Genomic DNA, 25,704 nt, shown 5'->3' with positions numbered 1-25,704 from the left:
TGGGTTACCTCACTTAGGATGGTTTCTTCTAGTTCCATCCATTTGCCTTCGAATTTCAAGATTCCATTGCTTTTTTCTGCTGAGTAGTACTCCATTGTATAAATGTACCACACTTTCTCTATCCATTCTTCAGTTGAGGGGCATCTAGGTTGCTTCCAGGTTCTGGCTATAACAAACAATGCTGCTATGAACATGGTTGAACATATGTCCTTGTTGTATGATCATGCGTTATTTGGGTGTATGCCCAAGAGAGAAATTGCTGGATCTTGAGTTAGACTGATTCCCATTTTTCTGAGCAACCACCATACTGAATTCCAGAGTGGTCTTACAAGTTTGCACTCCCACCAGCAATGGAGGAGTGTTCCTTTTTCTCCACATGCTTTCCAGCATAAATTGTCATTGGTGTTTTTGATTTTAGCCATTTTGGTCAGTGTAAGATGGTATCTCAGAGTTGTTTTGAGTTGCATTTCTCTGATGGCCAAGGATTTTGAGCACTTTCTTAAGTGTCTTTCAGCCATTTCCGATTCCTCTGTTGAGAATTCCCTATTTTGTTCTGCACCCCCACTTTTTAATTTTATTGTTTGTTGTTTTGGTGGCTATCTTCTTGATATCATTGTATATTTTGGAAATCAGCCATCTGTCAGATGTGGGGTTGGTGAATATCTTTTCCCATTCTGTGGGCTGTCATTTTGTCTTACTGACTATGCCCTTTGCCTTACAGAAGCTTCTCAGTTTCAGAAGGTCCCATTTATTAATTGTGGATCTCAATGTCTGTGCTACTGGGTCAATGTTCAGGAAGCGGTATCTTGTGCCAATTCATTCAAGGATATCTCCCACTTTCACTTCTAGAAGACTCAGTGTGGCTGGATTTATGTTGAGATTGTTGATCCATTTGGACTTAAGTTTTGTGCATGATGATGGATATGGATCTATCTGCAATCCTCTTCATGGCTGAATCCAGTTGTCCCAGCACCATTTGTTGAAGATGCTATCTTTTTTCAATTGTAGAGATTTAGCATCTTTGTTAAAAAAAAAAAAAAAGGTGTTCGTAGGTGTGTGGGTTAATATCAGGGTTTTCAATTAGATTACATTGGTCTATCTATTTATTTTTGTGCCAATACCAAACTGTTTTCAGAACTATGCCTCTATAATAGAGCTTGAAGTCACAGATGGTGATTCCTAGAGATGATCGTTTATTGTACAGAGTTGTTTTGGCTATCCTGGGTTTTTTGTTTGTCCATATAAAGTTGAGTACTACTCTTTCAAGATCTGTGAGGAACTGTGTTGGGATTTTGATGAAGATTGTGTTGAATCTATAGATTACTTTTGGCAAGATTGCCATTTTTACTATGTTGATTCTAAGAGCATGAGAGATCTTTCCATTTTCTGGTATCTTCTTTAATTTCTTTCTTTAAAGACTCAAAGTTCTCACTGTACAGGTCTTTCACTTTTTTGGTTAGCATTACCCCTAGATATTTTATGATGCTTGTGGATATTGTGAAGGGTGATGTTTCTCTGATTTCTTTCTCATTGCATTTATCATCTGTATACAGTAAGGCTACTGATTTTTTTTTTAGTTAATTTTGTGTCCCGCTACTTTACTGAAGGTGTTTATCAGCTGGAGAAGTTCCTTGGTAGCGTTTTTTTCAGGTCACTAATGTAGACTATCATATCATCTGCAAATAGTGAAAGCTTGACTTCTTCCTTTCCAATTTATAGCCATTTGATCTCCTTTTCTTGCCTTATTGCTCTAGCTAGAACTTCAAGTACAATATTGAAGAGATATAGAGAGAGTGGACAGCCTTGTCTTGTTCCTGATTTTAGAGGAATCGCTTTGAGTTTCTCTCCATTTAGTTTGATGTTGCCTGTTGGTTTGATGTATATTACTTTTATCATTTTAGATATGTTCCTGTTATTCATGTTCTCTCCAAGATCTTTATCAAGAAGGGATGTTGGATTTTGTCAAAGGCTTTTTCAGCATCTAGTGAGATGATCATGTGGTTTTTCTTTTTCAGTTTGTTTATATGGTTTTTCAGTTTATATGGTGGATTACATTGATGGATTTTCATATGTTGAACCATCCTTGCATTCATTGGATGAAGCCTACTTGATCATGGTGGATGATTTTTCTGATGTGTTCTTGGATTCGATTCGCCAATATTTTGTTGAGTATTTTTGGATCGGTGTTCATGAGGGATATTGGTCTGTAATTCTCTTTTTTAGTTGTATCTTGTGCAGCTTTGGTATCAAAGTGATTGTACCCTTTTACAAAGAGTTTGGCAATGTCCCTTCTGCTTCTATTGTGTGGACCAATTTGAGGAGTACTGGTATTAGCTTTTGTTTGAATTTCTGGTAGCATTCTGCAGTGAAGCCATCTGGCCCTGGGTTTTTGTTTTTGTTTTTGTTTTTGTTTTTTTTGGGGGGGGTTGTTGGTTTGGTTTGGTTGGGAAGCTTTTGATGACTGCTTCTATTTCATTAGGGGTTATAGGTCGATTTAAACTGCTTATCTGATCTTGCTTTAATTTTGGTAAGTGATATCTATCCAGAAAATTGTCCATTTCCTTTAGATTTTTCAAATTTTGTGGAGTACAGGTTTTCGAAGTATGACCTGATGATTCTCTGGATTTCCTCAGTGTCCATTGTTATATCCCCCTTTTTGTTTCAGATATTTTTTTCATTATCATGCTCTCTCTATGTGTCTTTTGGATAGTTTGGATAGAGTTTTGTATATCTTGTTGATCTTCTCAAAGAACCAACTCTTTGTTTCATTGATTCTTTGTAATATTTCCCTAGTTTCTACTTTATTGATTTCAGCCCTCAGGTTGATTATTTCCTGGCATCTACTCCTCCATGGTGAGTTTGCTCCTTTTTGTTCTAAAACTTTAAGTTGTTTTGTGAATTCTCTAGTGTGAATTCTCCAGTTTCTTCATGTGGGCACTTAGTGCTATGAACATTCTTCTTAGCACTGCTTTCAGAGTGTCCCATAAGTTGGGGTATGTTGTGTCTACATTCTTATTAAGTTCTAGGAAGTCTTTAATTTCTCTTTTTTTTTTCCTCAACCCAAGAATGGTGCTATTGGGTGTTATTCAATTTCCATGAGTTTGTAGGTTTTCTGCAAATTGTATTGCTGTTGATTTCTAATCTTAAAGAGTGGTGGTCCAATAAGATACAGGGGTTATTTCATTTTTTTTATATCTGTCAAGGCTTGCTATGTTGCCAAGTATGTGGTCAATTATAGAGAAGGTTCCATGTGGTGCTGAGAAGAATGTATATTCTTTTGTGCTTGGATGGAATGTTCTATAGATGTCTGTTAATCCCAATTGGGTCATAACTTCCATTAGATCCTTTGTTTCTTTGCTAAGTTTCTGTCTGGTGGTTCTGTCTAGTGGTGAAAGAAGAGAGTTGAAGTCTCCTACTATAAGTGTGTGTGGTTTTATGTGTGATTTGAGCTTTAGTAATGTTTCTTTTGCAAATTTGGATGCCTTTGTATTTGGGGCATAGATCTTTAGGATTGAGATTTCATCTTGATGGACTTTTCCAGTGATGAGTATGAAATGCCCTTTTTCATCTCTTTTGATTGATTTTAGTTTAAAGTCTAATTTGTTAGATATTAGGATTGCTATACCAGCTTGTTCTTTGGGTCCATTTGAATGGAACATCTTTTCCCAACCCTTTACTCTGAGGTAACACCTGTCTGTGAAGTAGAGGTGTGTTTCTTGTATACAGCAGAAGGATGTATTCTGTCTTCGTATCCATTCTGTTAAGATGTGTCTTTTTATAGGCAGGTAAAGACCATAGACATTGAGGGATATTAATGTCCATTGATTGTTGGATCTTGTTTGTTTTGGATTTATTGTTGTGTGTGGATTTCAGCCTCCTGTTTCTTTTCCTGTTTGGTAAATTTGGATTATCTATTACCTATGTTTTTGTGAGTGTAGTTATCTTAGTTGGATTGATAGTTTCCCTCTAGGACTTTCTGTAGTGCTGGATTTGTGGATATGTATTGTTTAAATCTCGTTTTGTCATGGAATATCTTGTTTTCTCCATCTATAGTGATTGAAAGTTTTGCTGGGTACAGTAGTCTGGGTTGGCATCCATGTTCCCTTAGTGTTTTTAAGACATCTATCCAGGACCTCCTGTCTTTCAAAGTTTCCATTGAGAAGTCAGGTATTATTCTGATAAGTCTGCCTTTATATGTTGCTTGACCTTTTTCCTTTGATGCTCTTAATGTTTTCTCTTTATTCTGTAAGTTTGGTGTTCTGATTATTATGTGATGAGGGGGGTTCTTTTGTGGTCCAGTCTATTTGGTGTTGTGTAAGCTTCTTGTACTTTCATAGACATATCCTTCTGTAGGTTGGGGAAGTTTTCTTCTATGGTTCTGTTGAATATGTTTTCTGTACCTTTGAGCTGTATTTCCTCATCTTCTTCTATACCTATTATTCTTAGATTCGGCCTTTTCATGGTGTTCCATATTTCCTGGATATTTTGTGTTAGAGATTTGTTGGACTTGAGATTTTCTTTGGTCGATGACTGTATATCCTCTAGCAACTCTTCAACAGCTGAGATTCTCTCTTCTATCTCTTGTATTCTATTGGTTATTCTCACATTCTTAGATCATGATCTTTTATCCAGTCTTTGTATTTCCAGCATCCCCTCAATATGTGTTTTCTTTATTGTTTTTATTTTAGCTTTCATGCCTTGAATTGTTTCCAGTGCTTCCTTCACTTGTTTGGTTGTTTTTTTCTTTAGATTCTTTAAGAGAATTACTTATTACTTGAATTTTTGTTTTTTTTTTCTTCTATTCCTTTAAGAGATTTTCTTCTTTCCTCCTTAAGCATCTCAAGCATCTTCATGAAGTAGATTGTGTTGTGCTTTACAGATCTTGCTGGTGTGTCATATTGGTCCTTCTATTGAGTGTGTTCTTATTCTGCCTTCTTCCCATCTTTCTTCCAGTGGGTGCAGGTGGGGTCTCTCTATCTCCTCTTGTCACCCAGTGGTGTCTTGGGCCTAGACTTCAATGTCTGCAGATATGGATGGTCTTGCCTCTCCTGGTAGTCTCCTCACTCAGGAGAGGTTGGGGCAGCAGAGGTGGAAGGAAGAGTGAGGTATTTCCAGACTCAAAGACATCCTTCCTGTCTGGGAGGATCTAATCTATGCAGGCACATCCACTCTATGCAGCCGAAGGCCCAGAGAGATCCTGGAGTGATGGGGACCTCGGGCAGGAGTAGGGCTCAGGAAAGATCAGGGAGGTGGAGGGGGAAGGAAGATCTTCTCATCTATTATTGAGGAATGTAGTGAAAATTAAATGGCCCAGCAAACTTGCCAGACCCACTGGGAAACCTTGGCAATAAGACATACTTTGGTTAGCTTTGTGTCTCCTCTCAATCTGGTTAGATGAGAGAATACTACAGACTGAATGTGTTCAAGAACAGATTTTACTCTCTCAAGTCTGAAGACTGTAAATCCAAAGTCAGAGAAGCAGTGTTTCACTGTATTTTTGTTGGGTCTTTTTGAGGATTTTCCTTTGAAAGCCTGTGTCAGTTGTCCTTTCTTGTCCTCTTACATACCCAGGCCTTTGGTATGTTGAATTAAAGATCCACTGTAATGACATTTTAGGATCCTAATTGTCACCATATGCTGTCATACAGATGATATATTAGTCCATTTTCCTTCATTCACTTGATTTAGGTAGTTTATGATTAAATTAGATGGTCTTCTTAAATAGTTTCGGGGTATGAAAGTTTAAATAGCAGCATGTCAGCTCTGACGAGGATCCCTTTACTGTGTTTTATAATGACTAATGCACCACAAAGAGAGCATTTAAAATGACCAGGGCCTATGGTGAGCATAAAACCAGAGTAACAAGAGGGAGGGGCATGATAACAGTCCATTAGCTCTACCCTTTAAAACTCCCATCATTCTTTCAAATCAGCATTATGAGGAGCATGAAAACTCTGATGATGGGCCTTTAGCCTGTGGATCCAGGTGGCACAGCTCATTCCATACAAGTAAGAATCAGAAGTCAGACAGCAACAGATGAACAGCAGAGCAGGAGCCAGAAAATGGGTATTGTTAACTTCTCAGACATTGGCTGTACACCAATGGCAAGAACCTGTCATTACTTTTATCACTGTTATTTCTCTTAGGAGCAAAAGTGAGGGTGTGGAAAAGTAAAGAGCACACCTTGAAATATCAAAGATCAGGTATGAATCAGTTCCTGTCTTTTCATCAGTTGGAAAAATGGCCATGTATTGTTTTAACTCTATGAGAACCAATCTATACACAATGTGACAGACAAACAGCCATACTTCATTTTGGAGATTGTTGTGAGGACATTTTATCTATCTCCTGGTGCATATCAGGAATTTAGTCAACTTCAGGCAGTGTTAGACTCTTCCTGAATGCTTGTTCCCAGCTAGCACCTACTCAAAGGTGACCCTGAAGGATTCTGCTGTGCTCCCAGGAAAGTGCTCACCCAGGAATCAGAGTTGATTGCATTCTATGGTGCTGCTTTGAAAATCTAGCATATGATCTCAATTGTTTCTGATTTCAAGGATCTTTTTTTGGAACCTCTCGGGTGCCCAGACACCATGAAGAAACACTAGCCAGTCGGGAAGAGAAGGGAACCCACAGGCAGGCACCTGCAGTATCATTTCTTTTGAAATTCACATGAGATACTCACCCTGACATGCAACTTAATTCCATTACACTGACCCTCCAGCCTTAGGCCTTTTGTCTCACATGTGGCATCTGCAAGTCTGTGACAGCTGGAGAAACTGTCCCTTGTGGGTAGTGCAGTCAGATTTGCTACATGGTACATAGGTTGGAAGGTTAATGCATTGTTTTGTTCCTCACTACTGGAAAGGCCACTGGGTCTCTACAAGGTCAGGCTGTGATTGAAGAGTGCTTAGCAAAGCTGATTAAACTCTCCTCCACTTCTGCTTATGCTGTATTTCTCAGAACAATGAAAAGAGAAAACAGTGGTTCTAAAGAAGACATTTTAAGTCAACTGACATCCCAGAGACCACAGTCTGAAAAGTTCTATGGGAGAAACTTAAGTTCATATGACTCCAGAACAATAGGAACTCTATTATCATCAGCAACAAGTCATTCATTGTTATCCATTCACCAAGTCATGACAACTCCAACGTAGGGTAACCATTAGACCCAGAGGATATTCAGATGTGTAGGGCTGGTCATGCTTTTAAGGAACCCACAAGGGAGACATCAAATGTGAACAAGTTATTATGTCATGCTCAGTGGTTCCCAACCTTCCCAGTGCTGCAACCATTCATTATAGTTCCTCCTGTTGTGGTGATCTCCAACCATAAAGTTATTTTGTTGTTACTTCATAACTGTAACTTTGCCACTGTTATGAATCATAATGTAAGTATCTGTTATGGAGAACATCTGTCAAATACTTGACCCCCCCCCCAGGTAGTTTTGACCCACAGGTTGAGAACCACTGTTACACATCGAGATAGAATTGTTCATGGGGTAGTCTAGATAGGCTTCAGAAAGTAGACAGGAATGCTTGAATCGGATATTTAGAAACCTATATATTTTGACAGTAATACAAAAGGAAGTATTGTAGATTGAAGAAATTGCACTTACATGATGTAAAACCATTCTCTTTCCATCTGACTTTCTCTCAAATCCCAGGCTAAGGTCTTTATGCCAATCAATGCCTAGCATCCTTTTCTGGACTACTTTTAGTTCTTCCCACTATATGATGTTAATACACTACTTACTTTCTTAAGAGTTTTATCCTTTTCTTTATTTTTAAGAATTTAGTGCATTTATATGATGAAATATGATAAGCCCTCTTCATTTCTCCCCCCTAACATATCCAATATCCCCATTAACATGATGCCTCCCAACTCGTCATTTTTTTAATGATCTACCAAGTCTAACTATAGCTACCCATATGTGCATAGATGTGGTTCTATCTAATGGAGCATGGCAAACCTACCTGTGGACACATCTCCAATAAGTAATGAGCCTCCCTTCCACAAACAACTATCCAATGCCAGTATCTTTGGGAAGGGATGAGCCTGAAAATGACCTATCTCATCTATACTGAATTTTTCCTGGCTTTATCTTGTATTGGTCTTGTAAAGGTAACCACATCTACTGTGAAGTCAGGATTGCATGGAGTGGGAGAAGGGTGAAAAAAGATATTTTATTAGGCCTGAATACCCAACCTCTTATTGTGAACACATTAGCAAGTCATGCATCTCTCCATTGACTACTGTCCACTGAAGAAAGACTTTCTTTAGCCAAGGTTGAGGGTAGCACAGGTCTATGGGGATAAGCACAAATATTCTGAAGGCAATTTGATAACATGGCTATTTATAAAAATAATATCAGATTTGACCATAGGGCATATAATCTCCAAAGGTTTGGGATTTGACCAAGATTACAATTACAGGCATGAAATTCTGCCCTGTGGAGAAGACTTCAAATCTAATAAGAAAGCAATGTTTCCTTTGTAATAGTCATGCAAGTATTGTACCAGTGTGTATGTCTTGCACAGCAGGTCAATCTTGCAGCATGCAAGGCCCAGGGCTGGGAAGATAATTGATGTCTTGTCTTCTCCAGAACCCTAAATAACACCCCATGGCATTGTGAAAGCTCACCACCAGGGAGGACCCTTTTGCTCGGTTTGAGATTTGTTTTTCTATGTCCTGTATCCTGGTGTCTTCAGCAATAGGAGCTTAACTTGTTTATCATGGTAGGTAACAAAGGACAATGGCACTAGCCTGTGTCTTTAAGAAATACTGAAACACACCCGGTCAGTGATTCATATGGAGGTTTCCCATGCCTTTATTGTGATTTTCACTTAATAACCTATGTCATCTGTGAGGGATATTGTTCAAATATGTGAGACAATTTTTTGAATTGCTTTTCAAAATTACATTACTAAGGTGTTCATGAACCTTTCTCAAAGGCCTTTGGAATTACTTAGCACACCACTAACCCCTCCTTTTCCCCATAACATTCAGTATTCCATCATCATAATCTTTCATTTTACCTATGTTCTACTATCCCTGCAATTATTTTTTCACTGGCTGTGTGATAATAGGCTTCCATGTGGCTTTTCATATCCCCTTCCATAGGGCAAGTGTTCCCTTTGTCCCCTGACGTCCCTCATACTCCCACACACCTCCCTCTCTGTCCCGAGTGCCCCACCTCACTGCTTTAATTTTTACCGATATTCTACCCCCCCTGTCAATTAACAAGCCCCCACCTAAGACCCCTTTCTAACTTAGTGGCTTGCATTTGTGGTCAAAATTATATACACAAAACAAAAGATTTGAAGGTGGGATCTACATATGAGGGAGCATACAGAGAGTGTGTCTTTCTCTCTTTCCGAGAGAGCATCTTGCCTAACAGCATCTTTCTTTTCCATCCATTCACTTCCAAATTTCATGATTTTATTTAACTTGGAGGTGACAAATATTCCATTGTGCATATGTACCACATTTTTCATATCCATTCATCTGTTGATAGATATACAGTTGATTCTATTACCTAGATATTGTAAATAGAGAACATTGGTGTGCAAGTTACTTTGTAGTAGGGTATAAATTTCATTGGGTGTATGCCTAGGAGAAATGTATCTGGGACCTAGAGTAGGTTATTATTATTATTATATATTTTGGAGTTACTCATTTTATTTTGAGTATCATGTCTGCATGTATGTGTGCACACCAAATGCATGCCTTTTGTCTACAGAGGTCAGAAGAGGATGTCTGATCCCCTGGAACTTGAGCTCCAAGTAGGTGCTGGAAAGTTAACTCTGGTTCTCTATAAGAGCAACAGGTGTTTTTTTAACTACTGAGCTATCTCTCCATCTCCTTATATGACAGTTCCTTCCAGCTTTTTAGGAAACACCAGACTAATTTTCAAATTGGCTGCCCTAGTTCACACTCCCACCAACAGCAAATAGGGATTTCCCTTTACAGGGCTAGAAAAATGGTCCATGAAGTGAAAGCATTTGTTGTTCTTGTGGAGGAACCAGTTTTGATTCTCAGGACCCATGGAGTTGCTCATAGCTATCCATAACTCCAGTTCCAGAGGTTGCTCTGTAGGCAGGCAGGCACCAGATATGCACATGATGTAACATACAATAAATAAATTGTTAAAAGAAAAAAGAGCTCCCATTTTGTCATATCCATAGCAGGATTTGTGATTTTTATTAATGATGACAGTTATTCAGCTTGGGGTGAGAAAGAGACAGAAAGTGGTTTTATTTTTCATTTCACTGTTTTCTAAGGATGCTGAGTACTGTTTTGTGTCTTAGCCATTTGAATTCTTCTTTTGAGAATTCAGGGTTCCACCCATTGTCCATATTTTAGTGTTATTTATATTCTTAATGTTTAGGTGGAGTTTTTTATTTATTTGTGTATTCCTGACACTTATCTTATGTCAGACAAATAGCTGGCAAAAACTTCTCTCACATTTTGTGAGCTGTCTGCTGGTTCATTTCTCAGTTTCCTTTGCTGTAGAGCTTTTTAGTTATCTGAGATGCCATTGTTTATTTGTGATCTTATTTACTGTATTACCACAGACTTATTCACAAAAGTCCTTACCTAGGCCTGCAAGTTGAAATTTGGTAAATGAATAAAAAGATGGGGTTACCACTAATGTCTGAATCAAAGAAAAGTGTCCACTCTCTCCATTCCTATTCAACACAGTGCTTGTCTTAGCTAGAGCAATAAGACAAGAGAAGGAAATTTTTTAAAAACAGCATACAAATAGGAAAGAAGAAGCCTATGTGTCCCTATTTACAGATGATATTATTCTTAATATATAAGACTCCACCAAAAATCTCCCTTTGGAAATGATAAATAATTTCAGCTAGTGACAGAATACAGAATTAATGCACAAAAATAGGAAAACTTCCTATAAACCAATGACAAACAAACTGAAAAATAAACCCGGGAAATAATCTCACCCACAATATCCACAAAAATGCAAATTACCTAAGAATAAAGAATACTTGTTTTTACTTCCTGTCATTTATTTGACAAGCACACCCATTGCACACATTTGTTTCATTGTGATTATTGGTTTCCTGCAAACACTTGAGAGCAAGAGTTATGAGATGGCTCAGTTTCTGCTGATCCTCTACTCCCTGCCAAGAGTCCCCCACCCACAATGAGCCCCCTCCGCCTCAGTAGACAGATGGACGTGTAATGGCAACACGTTAGTGTCAAATCTTTGGCGCAACATCTACATGCCTGTATATTTCTAACTGACCTGTGGGTCAGAGGTTGGAGGGCCTGCAACCACGTGATGTGAGGAACTGTGCCTCACTTCTTTATATCTTAATATATCTTTATATCTGCAGTCTGTAGACAATGACTAATGCTTTACTGCTGAAATCTTGAGAGGAGTGGTCTGAGCTTGAAGAGAATATTTGCTCTAGGCTCCATCTTACCCTCTACTGTAAACATACTGAACTAAGGAGTACTGTACTTTGAGACACAAACATCCAGATACTCATATATCTGAAATCCTTCATACTTGTGCTTATATAGCCATACAATAAAATCACACACAGTGCTAGATATTGCTTGAGGGTAGAACACTTCCTCTTGTCAAAGCTTTGAGCTATATTGTATTACACAAAGCTAAACAGGATTCAGTTTTGAAGATTCTAAAAAGTGATATATTAAAAAAGAGCATATATTACACTATTATATTCCAAATTTTCATTGAAGTTTATAGCAATTCCCAGTCATATTGGCAAAAAACATTTTAACACAAAGCATCTTTGATAAATTACAGTGTATATATAGTCACAGAATAAGATACAATATATAATAGCACTTTCTAAACTGACTGCATTACTGCACAACAGACCAGTACAAGTACCTGGAAGCCCCAGCCCTACTAGCAAACAGCAGAAGGCTAGTGTTTGGCCAGTCCAACTCACTTCTGTTGCTTCACATTCTTCAGTGCCTTGTATGAACATTTAATTTAAAGCCCACCCCCCCAAATACCCACCTGTTTTGAATGGAACCCTCAGAAAGCACAGGAGAGTCCTCCTTGGTGTATGCAGGATATATGAATTTTTATACAAGTCCACATCTATAACGAGTATTCGATATACAAACACAAATTAGGTTCAATTATGGCTTACTTTCACACATTTCAAGTTGTTCTGCAAAAATTCTCAAATTGCAAGGTTTACCTTGGTCAATAGTATGTTTAAGGGAAATCATGCAGAAATGTCAATATGGTGAAAGCTGAGAAATGAAGACTGCTACTATCAGTGTGAGGACCCTTCCTGAAAGGACAAGTCCCTGACATCTGGGAAATGTTCAGTCCTGTTTTTCCTGTGTTGCTCATTCCCAATCGCAGGGAGCAGCAATTAGGCTTAAATCTCTCTCTGGTTTCCTCTGCAGACAGCGTGGAAGATGAACTGGAGATGGCTACGGTCAGGCATCGGCCTGAAGCCCTGGAACTACTGGAAGCCCAGAGCAAATTCACCAAGAAAGAGCTTCAGATTCTCTACAGAGGATTTAAGAATGTAAGGTCTTTCCTTTTGACCTCACCTTTTCCCAGTTCTCAGAGGATAATTAAAAAAATGAGTGTATGGCAGGACACGGCAAGGGGAGGGGGAAGCCAAACCGTCCTCTGAAAGCCCAAAGCCGGACTGGTACCCTTGTTCTCGTCTATCTATTTGAATACAGTTAGTACCCTCTAGGACTTTGATTGACTTTGACAAGCCAATGCTGGTAGAATTTAATTGACTGTTAGACAAGGGTGGGTATTGAAAAGGCTTGTCTTAATTAAATTCTTTTTTGGGATTTGTTTTCTTCCTCTTCAGGTGTAATGGGAGCTTTTCAATAGGCACTTCCTTTCTTAACTGCCTATAAAATATTATGTGAGGCCACAGAAAGGCCTCAAAACACACTGAAGACACATGTAAGTGACAGAGGCAGGAATCAGCAACAGGCTGTCTAGTTTCAGAGTCCATGTAAGAAAAGGCCAGAAAAGAAATTTGAGAAGCAATGTCAAAGATCCAGGTGAAATCTAAAAAAGGTTCTTAGCCTTGCTTTGGTCAAATGAAGCATCAGTGAAAGAATAACAGCATGGACAAAAAATGAATTTGGAGGAATACATTGTGAGGAAGAGTCCTGATGGCAAAGAAGCTGTGGTCCTTATGAAATGGTTTTCTTTTTTTTTTTTTTTTCCGGTGTATGATGATTTTTATTTGCAAGGTTTTTTTTTTCTTTTTTCTTTTATTAGTTCAAATTAGGAACAAGCTTGCTTCACCTGTCAATCCCTTCTTCTTCTCCCTCCCTTCCCCCCCCCCAACATCCCACCTGTCCCTAGGCATCCTCCCTCCACTCCCCAGGCAGGGCAAGGCCCTCAAAAGGGGCTCCCCAAAGTCCACCACATCATCCTGGGCCAGGCCTAGGTCCTTCCCCATGTGTCCAGGGGAATGGTTTTCTTTTATGTTGTGCTTCCTCTGCCCTTCCTCCTTCCATCCCTCCCCCTCTCTCTATCTCGTGTGTGTGTGTGGGTGTGTGTGTGTGTGTGTGTGTGTGTGTGTGTGTGTGTGTATGCATGCATGCCCACCAGTGGTCAAGCTTGTTTCTTTTCTTGGGTGCATTCACATTGTTTTCTGAGACAAGATCTAACTTGTCTAGAGCTTACCAAGGAGGTTAGGCTCCTGGTCAGCAAGCTTCAATGCCCTCCTGTGGTCACTTTTCCCTGTGTTGAGATTACAGGAGTGGATTATCACATCAAATATTTTCAGCATGGTTCTGAGGCTCAAACTATGGTCCTCAGTATTTCAAGCCAAGCAATTTACTGAGTCACCATCTTTCCAGGCTATGAAGCCGCAAACCTCTGTGTGAGAGCATTAATGTGTATGAGTGTGTGTGTGTGTGTGTGTGTGTGTGTGTGTGTGAGAGAGAGAGAGAGAGAGAGAGAGAGAGAGAGAGAGAGAGAGAGAGAGAGGCAGAGGGAAAGAAAGAGAGAGAGAGGCAGAGGGAGAGGGAGAGGGAGAGAAAGAGGAAGAGGGAGAGAGAGAGAGATGAGTGTGTCCCCCGCTTTCACTAAACTATTTATGATATATACTGGTCCTTTGGAGTGAAACACATGGAATTGTGGGTGGAATTTTATAGAGAATGATCAGTATCTGCTATTTATAATTCCTGTTTGGGGCAACCTAAATATACATCTCTGGACAAAGATTATTTGGAAAGTTAGACCTCGATATTCTCCAATGTTTTTAATTCAAATTTGGTTTCATCAAATGAATGACTATCAATTTTCCTTGATTATTTCCTTTGGTTTGTGATAGTTGCTGGTACTCATGTTGATGAATAATGCTCTCAAATTTAAGGGAAAAAGTATTCAATGCCTGACTTACAGATTGGAGCTTGTTACCTAACTCCATGTCTGGTACTGGGGAAAGTACTGTGTTTTATTATTTGTAGAAGAAACTACTGTCAATCAATCTGAACCCCAGGGACAAGTGGGTTGTCATGGAGCACAGCTGTATTTGATCCTGATGTGCATGTGACCACCTTTTCACATGTATCATCATCAAGAGAAGTGATAGCATGGGCATCATAAAGGATCAGGCTAAAGCTCAATGTTACATACTCTTCAAAAGTCAGAATCAGCATACTCTGTCTTTAAAGAGTTCATGGTCTGAGCAGTGTGAAGCTTACTGTTGAAACTCCATTTGAAAATAGCTCCCTCTGAATTACCAAGTGTTTATACAACCAATTCCACCTCAGCCCAACATATATTTTGATATTATACATACATAAACCAAGGGAGGTAGCATTAGGTATTCTTTGTTTTGCCTTTCTGTTGTTTTTAGCTTTACAAATTGGAGTGCAAAGTAGTTATTTTTATTAGGATGCTTTCTTACATACTTTATTTTTAGTCCTCATCCTCTGCTCTCTTCTTTCAACCCTCTGACACTCTCATGCTGGGCTTCTTCCTTCTGTAACTGACTCTCCTTCTGCTTTCATGGCATGTGTATTCTACTGCCCTGTTGGTTTGTTTTTTAATTCCCTTTCAACAATCATTTACAATCGCTCTGAACTCTCATTTCCCCCCCTACCAGTTTCATGGTTTTCACTCCTCAACACACACACACACACACACACACACACACACACACACACACACACTCTCTCTCTCTCTCTCTCTCTCTCTCTCTCTCTCTCTCTCTCTATATATATATATATATATATATATATATAAGCTTAGGACACTTTCCTTAAGATAATAATTTCCAGTTCCAGCCATTTTGGTGTAAATGTTATTTTCAATTTTTATATCTACAAAATTAAATATAATTTAATATGTAGATCCCACATTCTCCCTAACCATTCACCTGCTGGTACACAGGTTGCTTCCATTCCCTGAGTGTTATGAATGGTATAGCAGTAAACATGTGTATTCAAGTATCTCTGGGTTGACTTGGAGTCCTTTATGAATATACCCAGGAATGGTATAGCTAAGCCAGATGGTAGTTCTATAATTAATATTTTAAGAAACCTCAATCTGTAGTGATTTGCAAAGTGACTGAAGAAATTTATGCTCCTATAAACATTGAGTAAGAGCCCCCCTTTCCTCACATCCTTACCCTCATTTGTTTTGGATTTCTTTCTTGATGATATACATCATAAATGAGATGATATGAGTTATCAAAGTTCTAATCTTTACTTCGTTTCTGGCCTCATCTCTGGCTAAACATTTCATACATTTATCAGGGTTTATTTTGTGATGTTTTTTGTTTGTTTGTTTGTTTTTTGTTTTTTTTTTCAAGACAGGGTTTCTCTGTGGCTTTGGAGGCTGTCCTGGAACTAGTTCTTGTAGACCCGGCTGGTCTCGAACTCACAGAGATCCGCCTGCCTCTGCCTCCAGAGTGCTGGGATTAAAGGTATACATCACCAACGCCCAGCTTTGTGATGCTTTTAAGAGTTGTCAATTCAGTTCATTGGACCACTGACTGATTGAAAGATCTGAAGTTTTTGATAGTGGATTTTTGTAGTTCTTTATGTATTGTAGACTAAGTTCAATTTTAAGTATAAGTAGTACATTTGTCTTCTTCTGTGGTTTACTTCCTTACTTTGCTGGTAGTTTTCTTGCTGCATAAAAGAAATTTTAAAATATAATCCTATTTATCAGTTTTTCTCTATATATCATCTATCTATCATCATCATCTTTGTACACATGTGTATGTATATGTTTGTATATGTGTTTGTGCATGTATTGTATCCTTTATGGGTGTGATGCATGCACATGAGTGTGTAGGTACACATGCCCATTCATGTGCATGCAATAGCCAAAGCAGGGTGCCATGTGCTTTTCTATATCCTTACCACATTCCTGTACTGAGGCATGTTCCATTTCTGAACTCAAAGTTTGCCATTTGTCTGCTTAGCCAGAAAACTCTTGGAATCTGCCAATCTCTCCAACATTGGAGTTACAAGCCCAAGAAGTCATGTCCAGCTTTCTGCATGGTGGACTAGGATTCATACTCAGGTCCTTATCCCAGCAGAGTAGTCTTTCTTACTGGCTGATCTCATTGTGTCTTTTTCAGAACATTCTTGCCTGTGCTTGTTCTAGATTAAATAATAAGATGTTTGATCTAATTCAAATTGACTTATTTTCAGGGCAAAAGATTTAACTCTAATTTCACTCTTTGGTATTTGGACATTAAGGATTTGTTGGTTTTGCTTTTAGTAGCATTTTATGAATTCCCTGAGAGTTTCCAACAGTTCATTTTTTATCATATCCACCCTTCCTCCAACTCTGCTCAGATCCACATTTACCTCCATACCCACTCAACGTCAAGTCCTTGTCTTGATTTTTTTTTACTTATTGTGTCTAATTTGTGTTTGCCTAAATAGTCTTGGGAGTGGAGGCTGCTTAGGATTGTGGTCAACTTTCCAGGAATGAATTCATTAAAGAATTGACCCTCATTACCTCGGCAGCTTCCAAATGCCAATAGTCTTCAGCTAGGGGTGGGACTTCATGTTCACTTCTGTTCTCTATGATGAGATTTTTTTTTTAACTTGAGTTTTCCAATGTCTTGTACATGGTGTGACAATCACTTTGAATTCATATGCCCAGCTATTCTATTGTGATCACACAGCACTGTCTTCATAGTGACATTCACTACTTCTGTCTCTTTTGATTTTTCCTCCCCCTGCCTCAAAGATCCGAGTCTTCTGGGGAGTTTCTTATCCTTTTCATATTGGTCAATTGAGTGTATCAGCTTCCCTGATAAGGGTGAAGAGAAGGTACTGATTTAGGGATATTTGATGTCATCAGTTGTTTTAATACTATGCCCATTTACCATAATACTAGTAGTTGGCTCCCTCTTATGGCCTGTGACTATTTAGACACAGATTCTTGGCATTGATAATGCCATGTATGGATTCAATATCATGGAGTAGGCCTTGGATGCAACCACAAAGTAATAACTGCCATGACATTTAAGGAATTAGCAGACTAGGGTGAATATATTGTCAGGGCAGGTGTTGTAGCTTTCAGTTTCCAAAACTGGGTAATATCAACAAATATGTTTAACTCTGGGAGTGTGCAAGGAAATATCCAACACTCTAAAAACTAGCCAGCAGGAATAAATTTTACAGGTGAGTATAGCATTGATTTTTCCATGTTCTGTAACTCAAGTATGTGGTGTCTTTATCAATAGGATCTTATTATAAAGGTCTGTAGTGTACCAAGAGCACTGGTGACAGCTGAGAATCCAGGGAAGCCCATAGGCTAATAACACAAAAAGAAACAGTTGGCCTAGTACTAGGGTGTTTAGTATCCAGTATTCTCAACAACAGCAGCAGCATCTATTGTAAAAGCTCTCTCTTTTTTCAATATTTGTTGGTACCTTTGTAAAAACAATTGTTGGCTGTGGCCTTGTGGTTTAATTTCTGGATCCCTCATTCTATTCGGCTGATAAACAAGCTATGCACATGAGTAGGTGAAGGTATTCTAAAGATTCCAAGTAAGTTGCTTTAAATATTTCCCAAGTCTTCCACTGACAGCTCCAATTTTGACTTCTATAGAAGGATGTTTTTCTGTTTAGTTCTATGTCAACTGAACACAAGCTGTAGACATCTGGGAGGAGGAAGCATCAATTGAGAAAATGTTTCCATTATATCAGACTGCTGGACAACCTGCTGGGCATTTTCTTAATTAGTGATTGAGGATCAGCCTGCTGTGGATTGGGCCACCTTTGAGCTACTAGTCTTAAATTCTATAAGAAAGCAGGCTGAGAAAACCATGAAGAGCAAGTCAATAGGCAGAGTTCTTCCATGGCTTCTGCATTGGTTCCTGCCTTCAGGTTCTTACCGTGCTTTAGTTCCTGTCCTGAATTATTTCTGCAATGAACAATTGAGGTGGAATCATAGACCAAATAAATCCTTTCTTCTCCAAGTGGCTTTTAGTTATGGTGTTTCCTTACAGCATAGTAACCCTAACTAAGACAGTTATGATGCTCAGAGTCATCTGTCTTAACTGCAGCCTTTGTGGAGCTTCAGAGAGGCCACCATGAAATCTTTGGATCCTCCTTGGTATGAACAAGAAACTGTTACTAAGAGCATTTGCAATCTACTTGGCTCATTAGACTCTTTTCATGGGTACAGTTATGCTTATTTCACACAGCAGCTATCATCTGCATAAATGTATTGATTCTGGGTTTAGAAACTTTTGGTTGGTCTTCTAAATGCTTCTTCAGGCAAGCTTCCCATTTATTATCACCTGGGTCTGTGTGACTGGCTAGGGCACAACTAAGAGATAGATGATGATTATGTACAACGAAATATAAGTAAAAGGAACACAGAGATGTATTTTACAAAGATGTACAAACAACAGCCATATGTCTTTTCAGTTTTTATACTACTGTGTCAAAATATCTGAGAAGAATGACTTATAAGAGGAAGGTGACCTGTCCTAGGATCAGAGAAGGCCCGGGGGATCAGAGGTAAAGAGGGTAGAATGAGTGGCATCAGGAAGTCTTTCATAAGTTATTTCTTATGCCAGGCAAATTGTGTAAGAAGCATAGTATCTCATATACTCTACCTGGGAGGTTCGAAGACTGAGCCAACAGAAAACTGATACAATGGGACAAAGTCAGCAGAAAGTTAATCAGTGCTGCACAAGGAGAACACAGAATATCTCAAGTGCTTCAGAGACCAAGCACATATCAACCTTTTGACTAACAACCATAGCTAATAACCTAGGGTAGAAGAAGGGCTTCAAGATCCAAGGCTACAGCCCTCCAAGGCCTTGGCCCCAAATAATTACTGGCTCTGTCAAGCACATTCTTCATTCTTCAGGAGAGCTCGTGCTGCTTCTCCTAAGTCAGGACATCAATGGAAAGCTCCTAAGGCCTTGGACCCCACCCCCTACCACCCTCCACCCCTTTCCAATACAGCCTTCCCTTCAACAATGGTCTACTTCCACCAACAAGCAACCTCTCCTAATAAATCATTCAAGATGAAATTATCAGTGGATTAATTTAGCACATTCATGATCCAATCACCTCAGAATAGTTAGCTGGATTCAAGCATTCAACACAGGAGCCTTAAGGAAAGACTTTATACCCAAATCAAAATAAAACAGAGTTATGAGGACTTTGACAAGCAGGTAAGAGATTTCCTAGGTATACTTTCCTCTAATCATGCCTCAGGAAGAAACAATGACTTCAATGATGGTTAAAAAAACCACTGATGGCAGCATACAGATAGGGAAGGGTATAAAAAAATGACAAGCCTTAACCAAAAGTCAATACCAGAGAATGTTAATCACAAGATAAAACTTTAGATGTTTTCACTTCAAAATTTTAGAAACTTCTCAACCTAGTTTTCTCATGAATCTCATAATAAAATTTTTAAGACAGTAGATGGTACATCATATCTAAGATGATTGTGTAAAAAGGACTTCTTAATCTAACCTCTTGCATCTCTGGGTACCTCAGCTGCTGCTATGTAGTTATTCTCTTGTCAACAATGCAGGTCTCTCCATTTGACTGCCTTTCATTCCATTTGTTGTAAATTGGAACCAAGATTACATGCCTTACACAAATGGCACTTCATAATCAATTGACTGGCTTTATTTTATTTTATTTATTTTCCTTTCTTACCTATTCTCCATTCTCCACTACAACCCTAACTCTGTGCATTAACCAGCTTTAATATCCTTGTCTCTATATCCATTGTCCATTTCTCTCTTTCTCCCTCCTGATTTGAATTCTAATCTCTTTCCCTCATTCAATTCTTTTCTCTGCTTTTTCAGCCTTCCTTCCTTGTTTATAAGTTTCCTCTCCTCTCTTCCTTGTCTTAGCTTTCACACCTGAGGTAATGTGTGTTTTTTTATCAGATATGAGTGTATACAACACACATTTCATGTACTGCTTTCAAAGAAAGAATATTGGTTTGTTCAAAATGTAGTAATAGAAAATCAAACAACAGTAACCTTTAGATTTTTGTGTAATTTTAGTGAAAGGTACAGCTGTAACAGAAGTGTCCTAAATCATAGCAAGGAAGATAAGGAAGAAGGTCAGAAAGGCTCACAAGTTATTGGATGGCAGCAATCAGAAGAAATTTCCATCAGAGAAAGCAAACCAACTACCCTTGCTTCCTGAATTTTAATTATCTTAAAGCCCTCAAGCTCAAAAATCCATTTCCCTGGAAACAGTGGGAAAACACATTTTTAATGAAACATTTTAAAGCTCTCCATATTTTTATTGAAAGGATAAACCAATTATCCATATCCAAAATCATCACACATGTCTAAAAGTGGATCAATTTGGTAGTCACCCCTGAAAATCAAGTTTACCATGAACCCACACTTTCCATGTTCAGTGCACATGAGCATTCCTTCTCAGTGTCAGTATAGTTTGTGAATATAAATTGAGAACTGGAAAAAAAGGGAAGGGAGAGACTAATACCTTATCTTTTTTTCCCTGACAATGTAGAGTCATGCACATATTCTTGTTTCCCTTGCTGTATGCCGAGTCTTCAAATGTGAGCATCTGATGGAGATGGAAAGAGCATGGCACAGCTTTTGATTGCCATTACTGTGTCACAGAACCACCAGCCAAGCCCCACCCTTAAAGAATATGACTTAGTGGGTATGGGAGATGGAGCACATATTTCCATGTTCTGAAAGGTGTTGAAATGACTGCTGCTTTGGGGACCACACTTTGGGTGTCATTGCTGTAATCTAGACATCATATGGTTGGGGGTCATCCACATTCAGGCCTTCAGTTTAATTGTTTGGGCAGCTCCCTCAGCTTCAGTGAACTATATGCTATTGTCTTCATAAACTGGAACAATGATGAGAGTATTACATTTATTTTGGAACTAAGCATAAAATTAAAAGGAAAATGAAATATATAATTCATCCCCAACAGTCAGCCTCTGTTATATGCTCCATCAGTGTTGGGTGTGAGTTACTTAGGCTGGTCTCCATAACTCCCAGGCAGTCTCTTGGGTATTTAACTTCATAATTATTCATGAGGATGGATGCAGCAGAAAAATACAAAATATCTACAGATCAGCAGCCTCAAATTTCACTGCATGTTGTAATCATCTAGGGAACTTTAAAAACTTACAAATTGTTGGGTACTATGCTTGGCAATATTGATGTAATTGCTCTGGGGTTGAGAAGAACTTGAGTATCAGAACTTATATATACAGCTCTTTTGGGTAATTATGATGTAGAGACAAAACTTGGACCACAGAATGAAAAGTAATAATATAAGAGGATGTTCTATCACATAAAAGCATTTTGACCTAGTCTAATTGTGATGACCCCTCCCTATATTATCTAATATAAATGACTAAACTGACAGGGTTTATATTGTAATCCCACGAGGTGTTCAGAACATGGATTTCTCTCTCTCTCTCTCTCTCTCTCTCTCTCTCTCTCTCTCTGTGTGTGTGTGTGTGTGTGTGTGTGTGTGTGTGTGTGTGTTGTCTTCCTTAGTTGAAGAAAATATTGAGTTTTAATGATTTTGATATTGCTCATTCTGGGATTAGGTTATGTTCAGAATGTTTTTGCTTGTTTTAAATGTCCAAACTCCTACATTAAAGTTATCATATAATATGTAATATACAGAAATCCATGATGGAGAACCACAAATCTACAAATTAATTCAAAAACCATTTTAAACTGATAATTTTTATTAGCCATTCATTTAAATACAAGTATAAATCATTCTGATTTTAAGATATCATAGGTTCAAATTTCAGTATGGTCCTGTCTCCTTGCTATTTCCTTTCACTAATTAATAACTTACAGTCCACTGTTCCTGTTTTTAAAAGCATGAGATGAGATCTGAACATACAGGTCAGACTCTGTTTTTATCACCTAGTTTTCTCTTCTCTTGGATCTCTGCCTGCTCCTTTTCCTTCAAATGCTTTGCACTCTAGTAGGTCAAAGTATCCAGTAGATTCAAATATATTTAAAGGCATTACTTTAATATTATTTCACACCCTTTTAACTGGAAAGTATTGCATTGTTATCATCTTTAACAGCAAATGTAAAATCTTTACATTCTATTTTATTGATACATGGCAATTACCACTTACTTTGTGGCTTAGAAACATATCATTCATCCTGCCTTGGGATGATTTAAGCCTTGGGAGTCTAGCAGTTACAGGGCTCTCTGATAAGAATCTTGAAGGACTGCAGGATTGCATTGTTTGGCTTGCATTTCCTTATGCATCCTGGGAATAATTCCATGGTTGCTGGGTGAATTCAGTCCCTTATGGTTGTAGCTTGAGAGCTCAGTCCCTTGCTGTTTATCATGTAAGGCCACTCAGATTCTAGCAGGTTCTATGCTCCCTTGCCAAAATTCCCTTTCATAAAATCATTCCTAACATGTTAGATTACTTATTTAGGTCCAGCAAAGGACAGACATTTGACCTTGAAAGCATAGTCACATACACTATAGCAGAAGTATGTTGTGTAATATATTGTACCATCACCTTTGTGTTCTTCTGCACTCAGCATGAAGAGACTCAAAAACATGTGCCTCACTGGGGTCAGCAGTGGCAGTGTCATCTCATTCTGATTTGCGAGTGAACAGGAAGAGCAGCACATAGTGAATAAAGTCCTGAATTTGGTCTCAAGTCACATCAGATGCAGCCCCCAGGCTCACCATTTTGCCTGTAATCCAGATGTCTCCTTAGGGAGATCATCAAAGATAGCTGTCAAATTTTCTTTATCAGTACAAGAGTTTTGTTTGATACTGGGACCAAAGTTACCAATGGGAGCTGAGAGATCTTTATGTACTCCTCCCCTACACAAAGAACTTGATGACTCCTGTACTAAGATTTTAAAATAGATGGGGGGAGTTGAAGGTGAAATTATAGGGAACTATGCTTTTGACAAAGTGCATTTGCATGAAAATCATTGAATCCCATTTGTGTCATGAACAAGTGAAAGGGAGGTTAGAAGCATGAAGAGGAAGACACCGGGATGAAGAGAGAGAAACACACTGTTGATTGAAGAAGAAAATTGGTCTTTTTCATGATTCCTCACTTATTCTTGAGCAAAGCACTCATAGGCTGATTTTGCAACCTTCAGAAGGTTATTTCACCGGGTAGCAGCATCTGTCTTCCTGTCAGCACATTAGTGATTACAATTTTCTCTTCCAATCGTTGAGGGAGGTGGGTAATAACTGGTTTTGTTCATCTCTTGAAACACTCAGATACAAGTTAAGCATAGAATTTCTCCGATACTCTAGTAGCTAAGTATAAGAGTACAGTTAAAATGGTATTTCCTAAACCACAGCAGAATTTTCTATCAGATATCCAACAAGAAGAATTTCTCAGGAAAGGGTTGTCTTTACTCCTGACCAGTGTTCGTGACCCCATTCTGATTTCTGAGCATCAGCATAGCATAAGTGCTTTCCTGATCCAAACTCTCCAACAGGTGTTGTCAGACTCTTCTGCATGGCTAGGCTTTTAAAGACACTGCATCACAAGCAATCTCACTAAAATCAGGAACAAGACAAGCTTGTCCACTGTCTCCATACCTATTCAATATAGTACTTGAGGTTCTAACTAGATTAATAAGACAACAAATGGAGATCAAGGGAATACAAATTGGAAAGGTAGAAGTCTAACTTTCTCTTTTTGCAGATGATATGATGGTATATATAAGTGACCCCATAATTCTACTAGACAAATCCTACAGTGGATAAATACCTTCAGGAATGTGGCAGGTAACAATATTAACACAAAAAAATCAGAAGCCTTCCTATATAAAAATGATAAACAGGCCAAGAAAGAAATCAGAGAAATATCACCCTTTACAATAGCCACAAATAATATAAAATATTTTGGGGTGAATATAATCAAACATGTGTGAAAGACCTGTATGACAAGTTTTTCAAATTGTCTTCCAGAACACTGATGTAGCTTCACTCAGGATGCCAATGTCCACGTGCTTAAGATGATGCATGGAAATTTATGTTTCAGAGTGTCATCAGTTTTGAATGTTGTCCATAAATCTTGAAGCACTTCAGTTACTTACTCACATTGTTCTAAAATCACAATGAAAGCTGTGTGGACTCATCTTAAAATCTGTTCACTTGGACAAGAGTTAATGTTCAGTATATTCTGCAGTATTAAAATCCCTCTTGGCTTGCTTAGGTTTTTTCTCTTATTTCAAAATAATAAAATGTCATATTAAATATGTAGGGACATATGGAGGGATATAAATAAAAGTACCTGTCATACCAACATAAATTCATCATCACACCTTGCAAGTGGCAGCCACTTCTACCCAGTTAACTTGGTTCTCTATTTTTGTAACCATATACATTTACACACACACACACACACACACACACACACACACACACACACACTAGCAAAATTGAGGATCAAACACAGGGTGTTGCACATGCTAGGCCAGTATTCAATTACCAAACTATATCTTTAATTCTACATATTTTTTCATGTATACAAATCCTTCTCTCTCTCTCTCTCTCTCTCTCTCTCTCTCTCTCTCTCTCTCTCTGTCTCTCTCTGTCTCTCTCTCTCTGTCTCTCTCTCTCTCTCTCTCTCTCTCTCTCTCTCTCTCTCTCTCTCTGTGTGTGTGTGTGTGTGTGTGTGTGTATGTGGTGGATTCTTTTGACACAAATATGTTAATAAGACATGTATCCTATAAATTAACTATTCAGTCTTAACTATCATCAAGTAATTATAAACATTTCCTCTGATGTTTAAACAACTAGCGTTCCTATATTTGTCAAGTGCCCTGGTCTTGGATTTGTTGAATCTAGCCTGCCAAATGGTCTAGTGAGTTAACATTCCACCTCCTCAACTCCTCTCTTGCCCACTTAGAAATCTCTTTGTTGAGGGCAGGATGAGCATGCTGATGTTCTCCACTATTGTTCTACAACCTTTGAGATGTTATAGGAGCAATCTTTTCCCATATAGCTCTTCACTCCTCCCCACCACACCTCTCAAAATGAAAATGCAAGTTGGCTTGGGGTACATGTTATACCTCATCTGTGTGGACTAGGTTCACTCATGCTGTGCCTGGTGTTTTAAAAAGGTTTTACTTTCATTACATTTTACTCAGGTTCTTTTTCTCGCATCCCTGTCTGGATTCAGTAAATGCTCCTGTACATTGTATGTATTTTATTGTATATATTATATATTGTAGGCTCTATAA

At 38.5% G+C, this 25,704-nt stretch overlaps 1 protein-coding gene across 3 annotated transcripts in view; it reads left to right on the top strand.

Annotated features, from left to right (window-relative positions):
- Nucleotides 1–25,704, top strand: part of LOC100755926 (Kv channel-interacting protein 4) — a 496,502-nt gene that overhangs the window by 373,668 nt on the left and 97,130 nt on the right. For 2 of the 3 annotated variants that reach the window (XM_035452865.1, XM_027386975.2), the window contains exon 2: nt 12,417–12,541. In XM_035452865.1, coding sequence (XP_035308756.1) covers nt 12,417–12,541 — 125 coding nt within the window. Of the gene's footprint in view, nt 1–12,416; nt 12,547–25,704 lie in introns of those variants that run through there. The other variant, XM_035452866.1, reaches the window with a different exon arrangement.

This window comes from Cricetulus griseus (genome assembly GCF_003668045.3).
Source record: "Cricetulus griseus strain 17A/GY chromosome 1 unlocalized genomic scaffold, alternate assembly CriGri-PICRH-1.0 chr1_1, whole genome shotgun sequence".
Taxonomy (NCBI): domain Eukaryota; kingdom Metazoa; phylum Chordata; class Mammalia; order Rodentia; family Cricetidae; genus Cricetulus; species Cricetulus griseus.
Note: the sequence above shows the minus strand (reverse complement) of the source record. Positions and strands in the feature narration are given on the sequence as shown.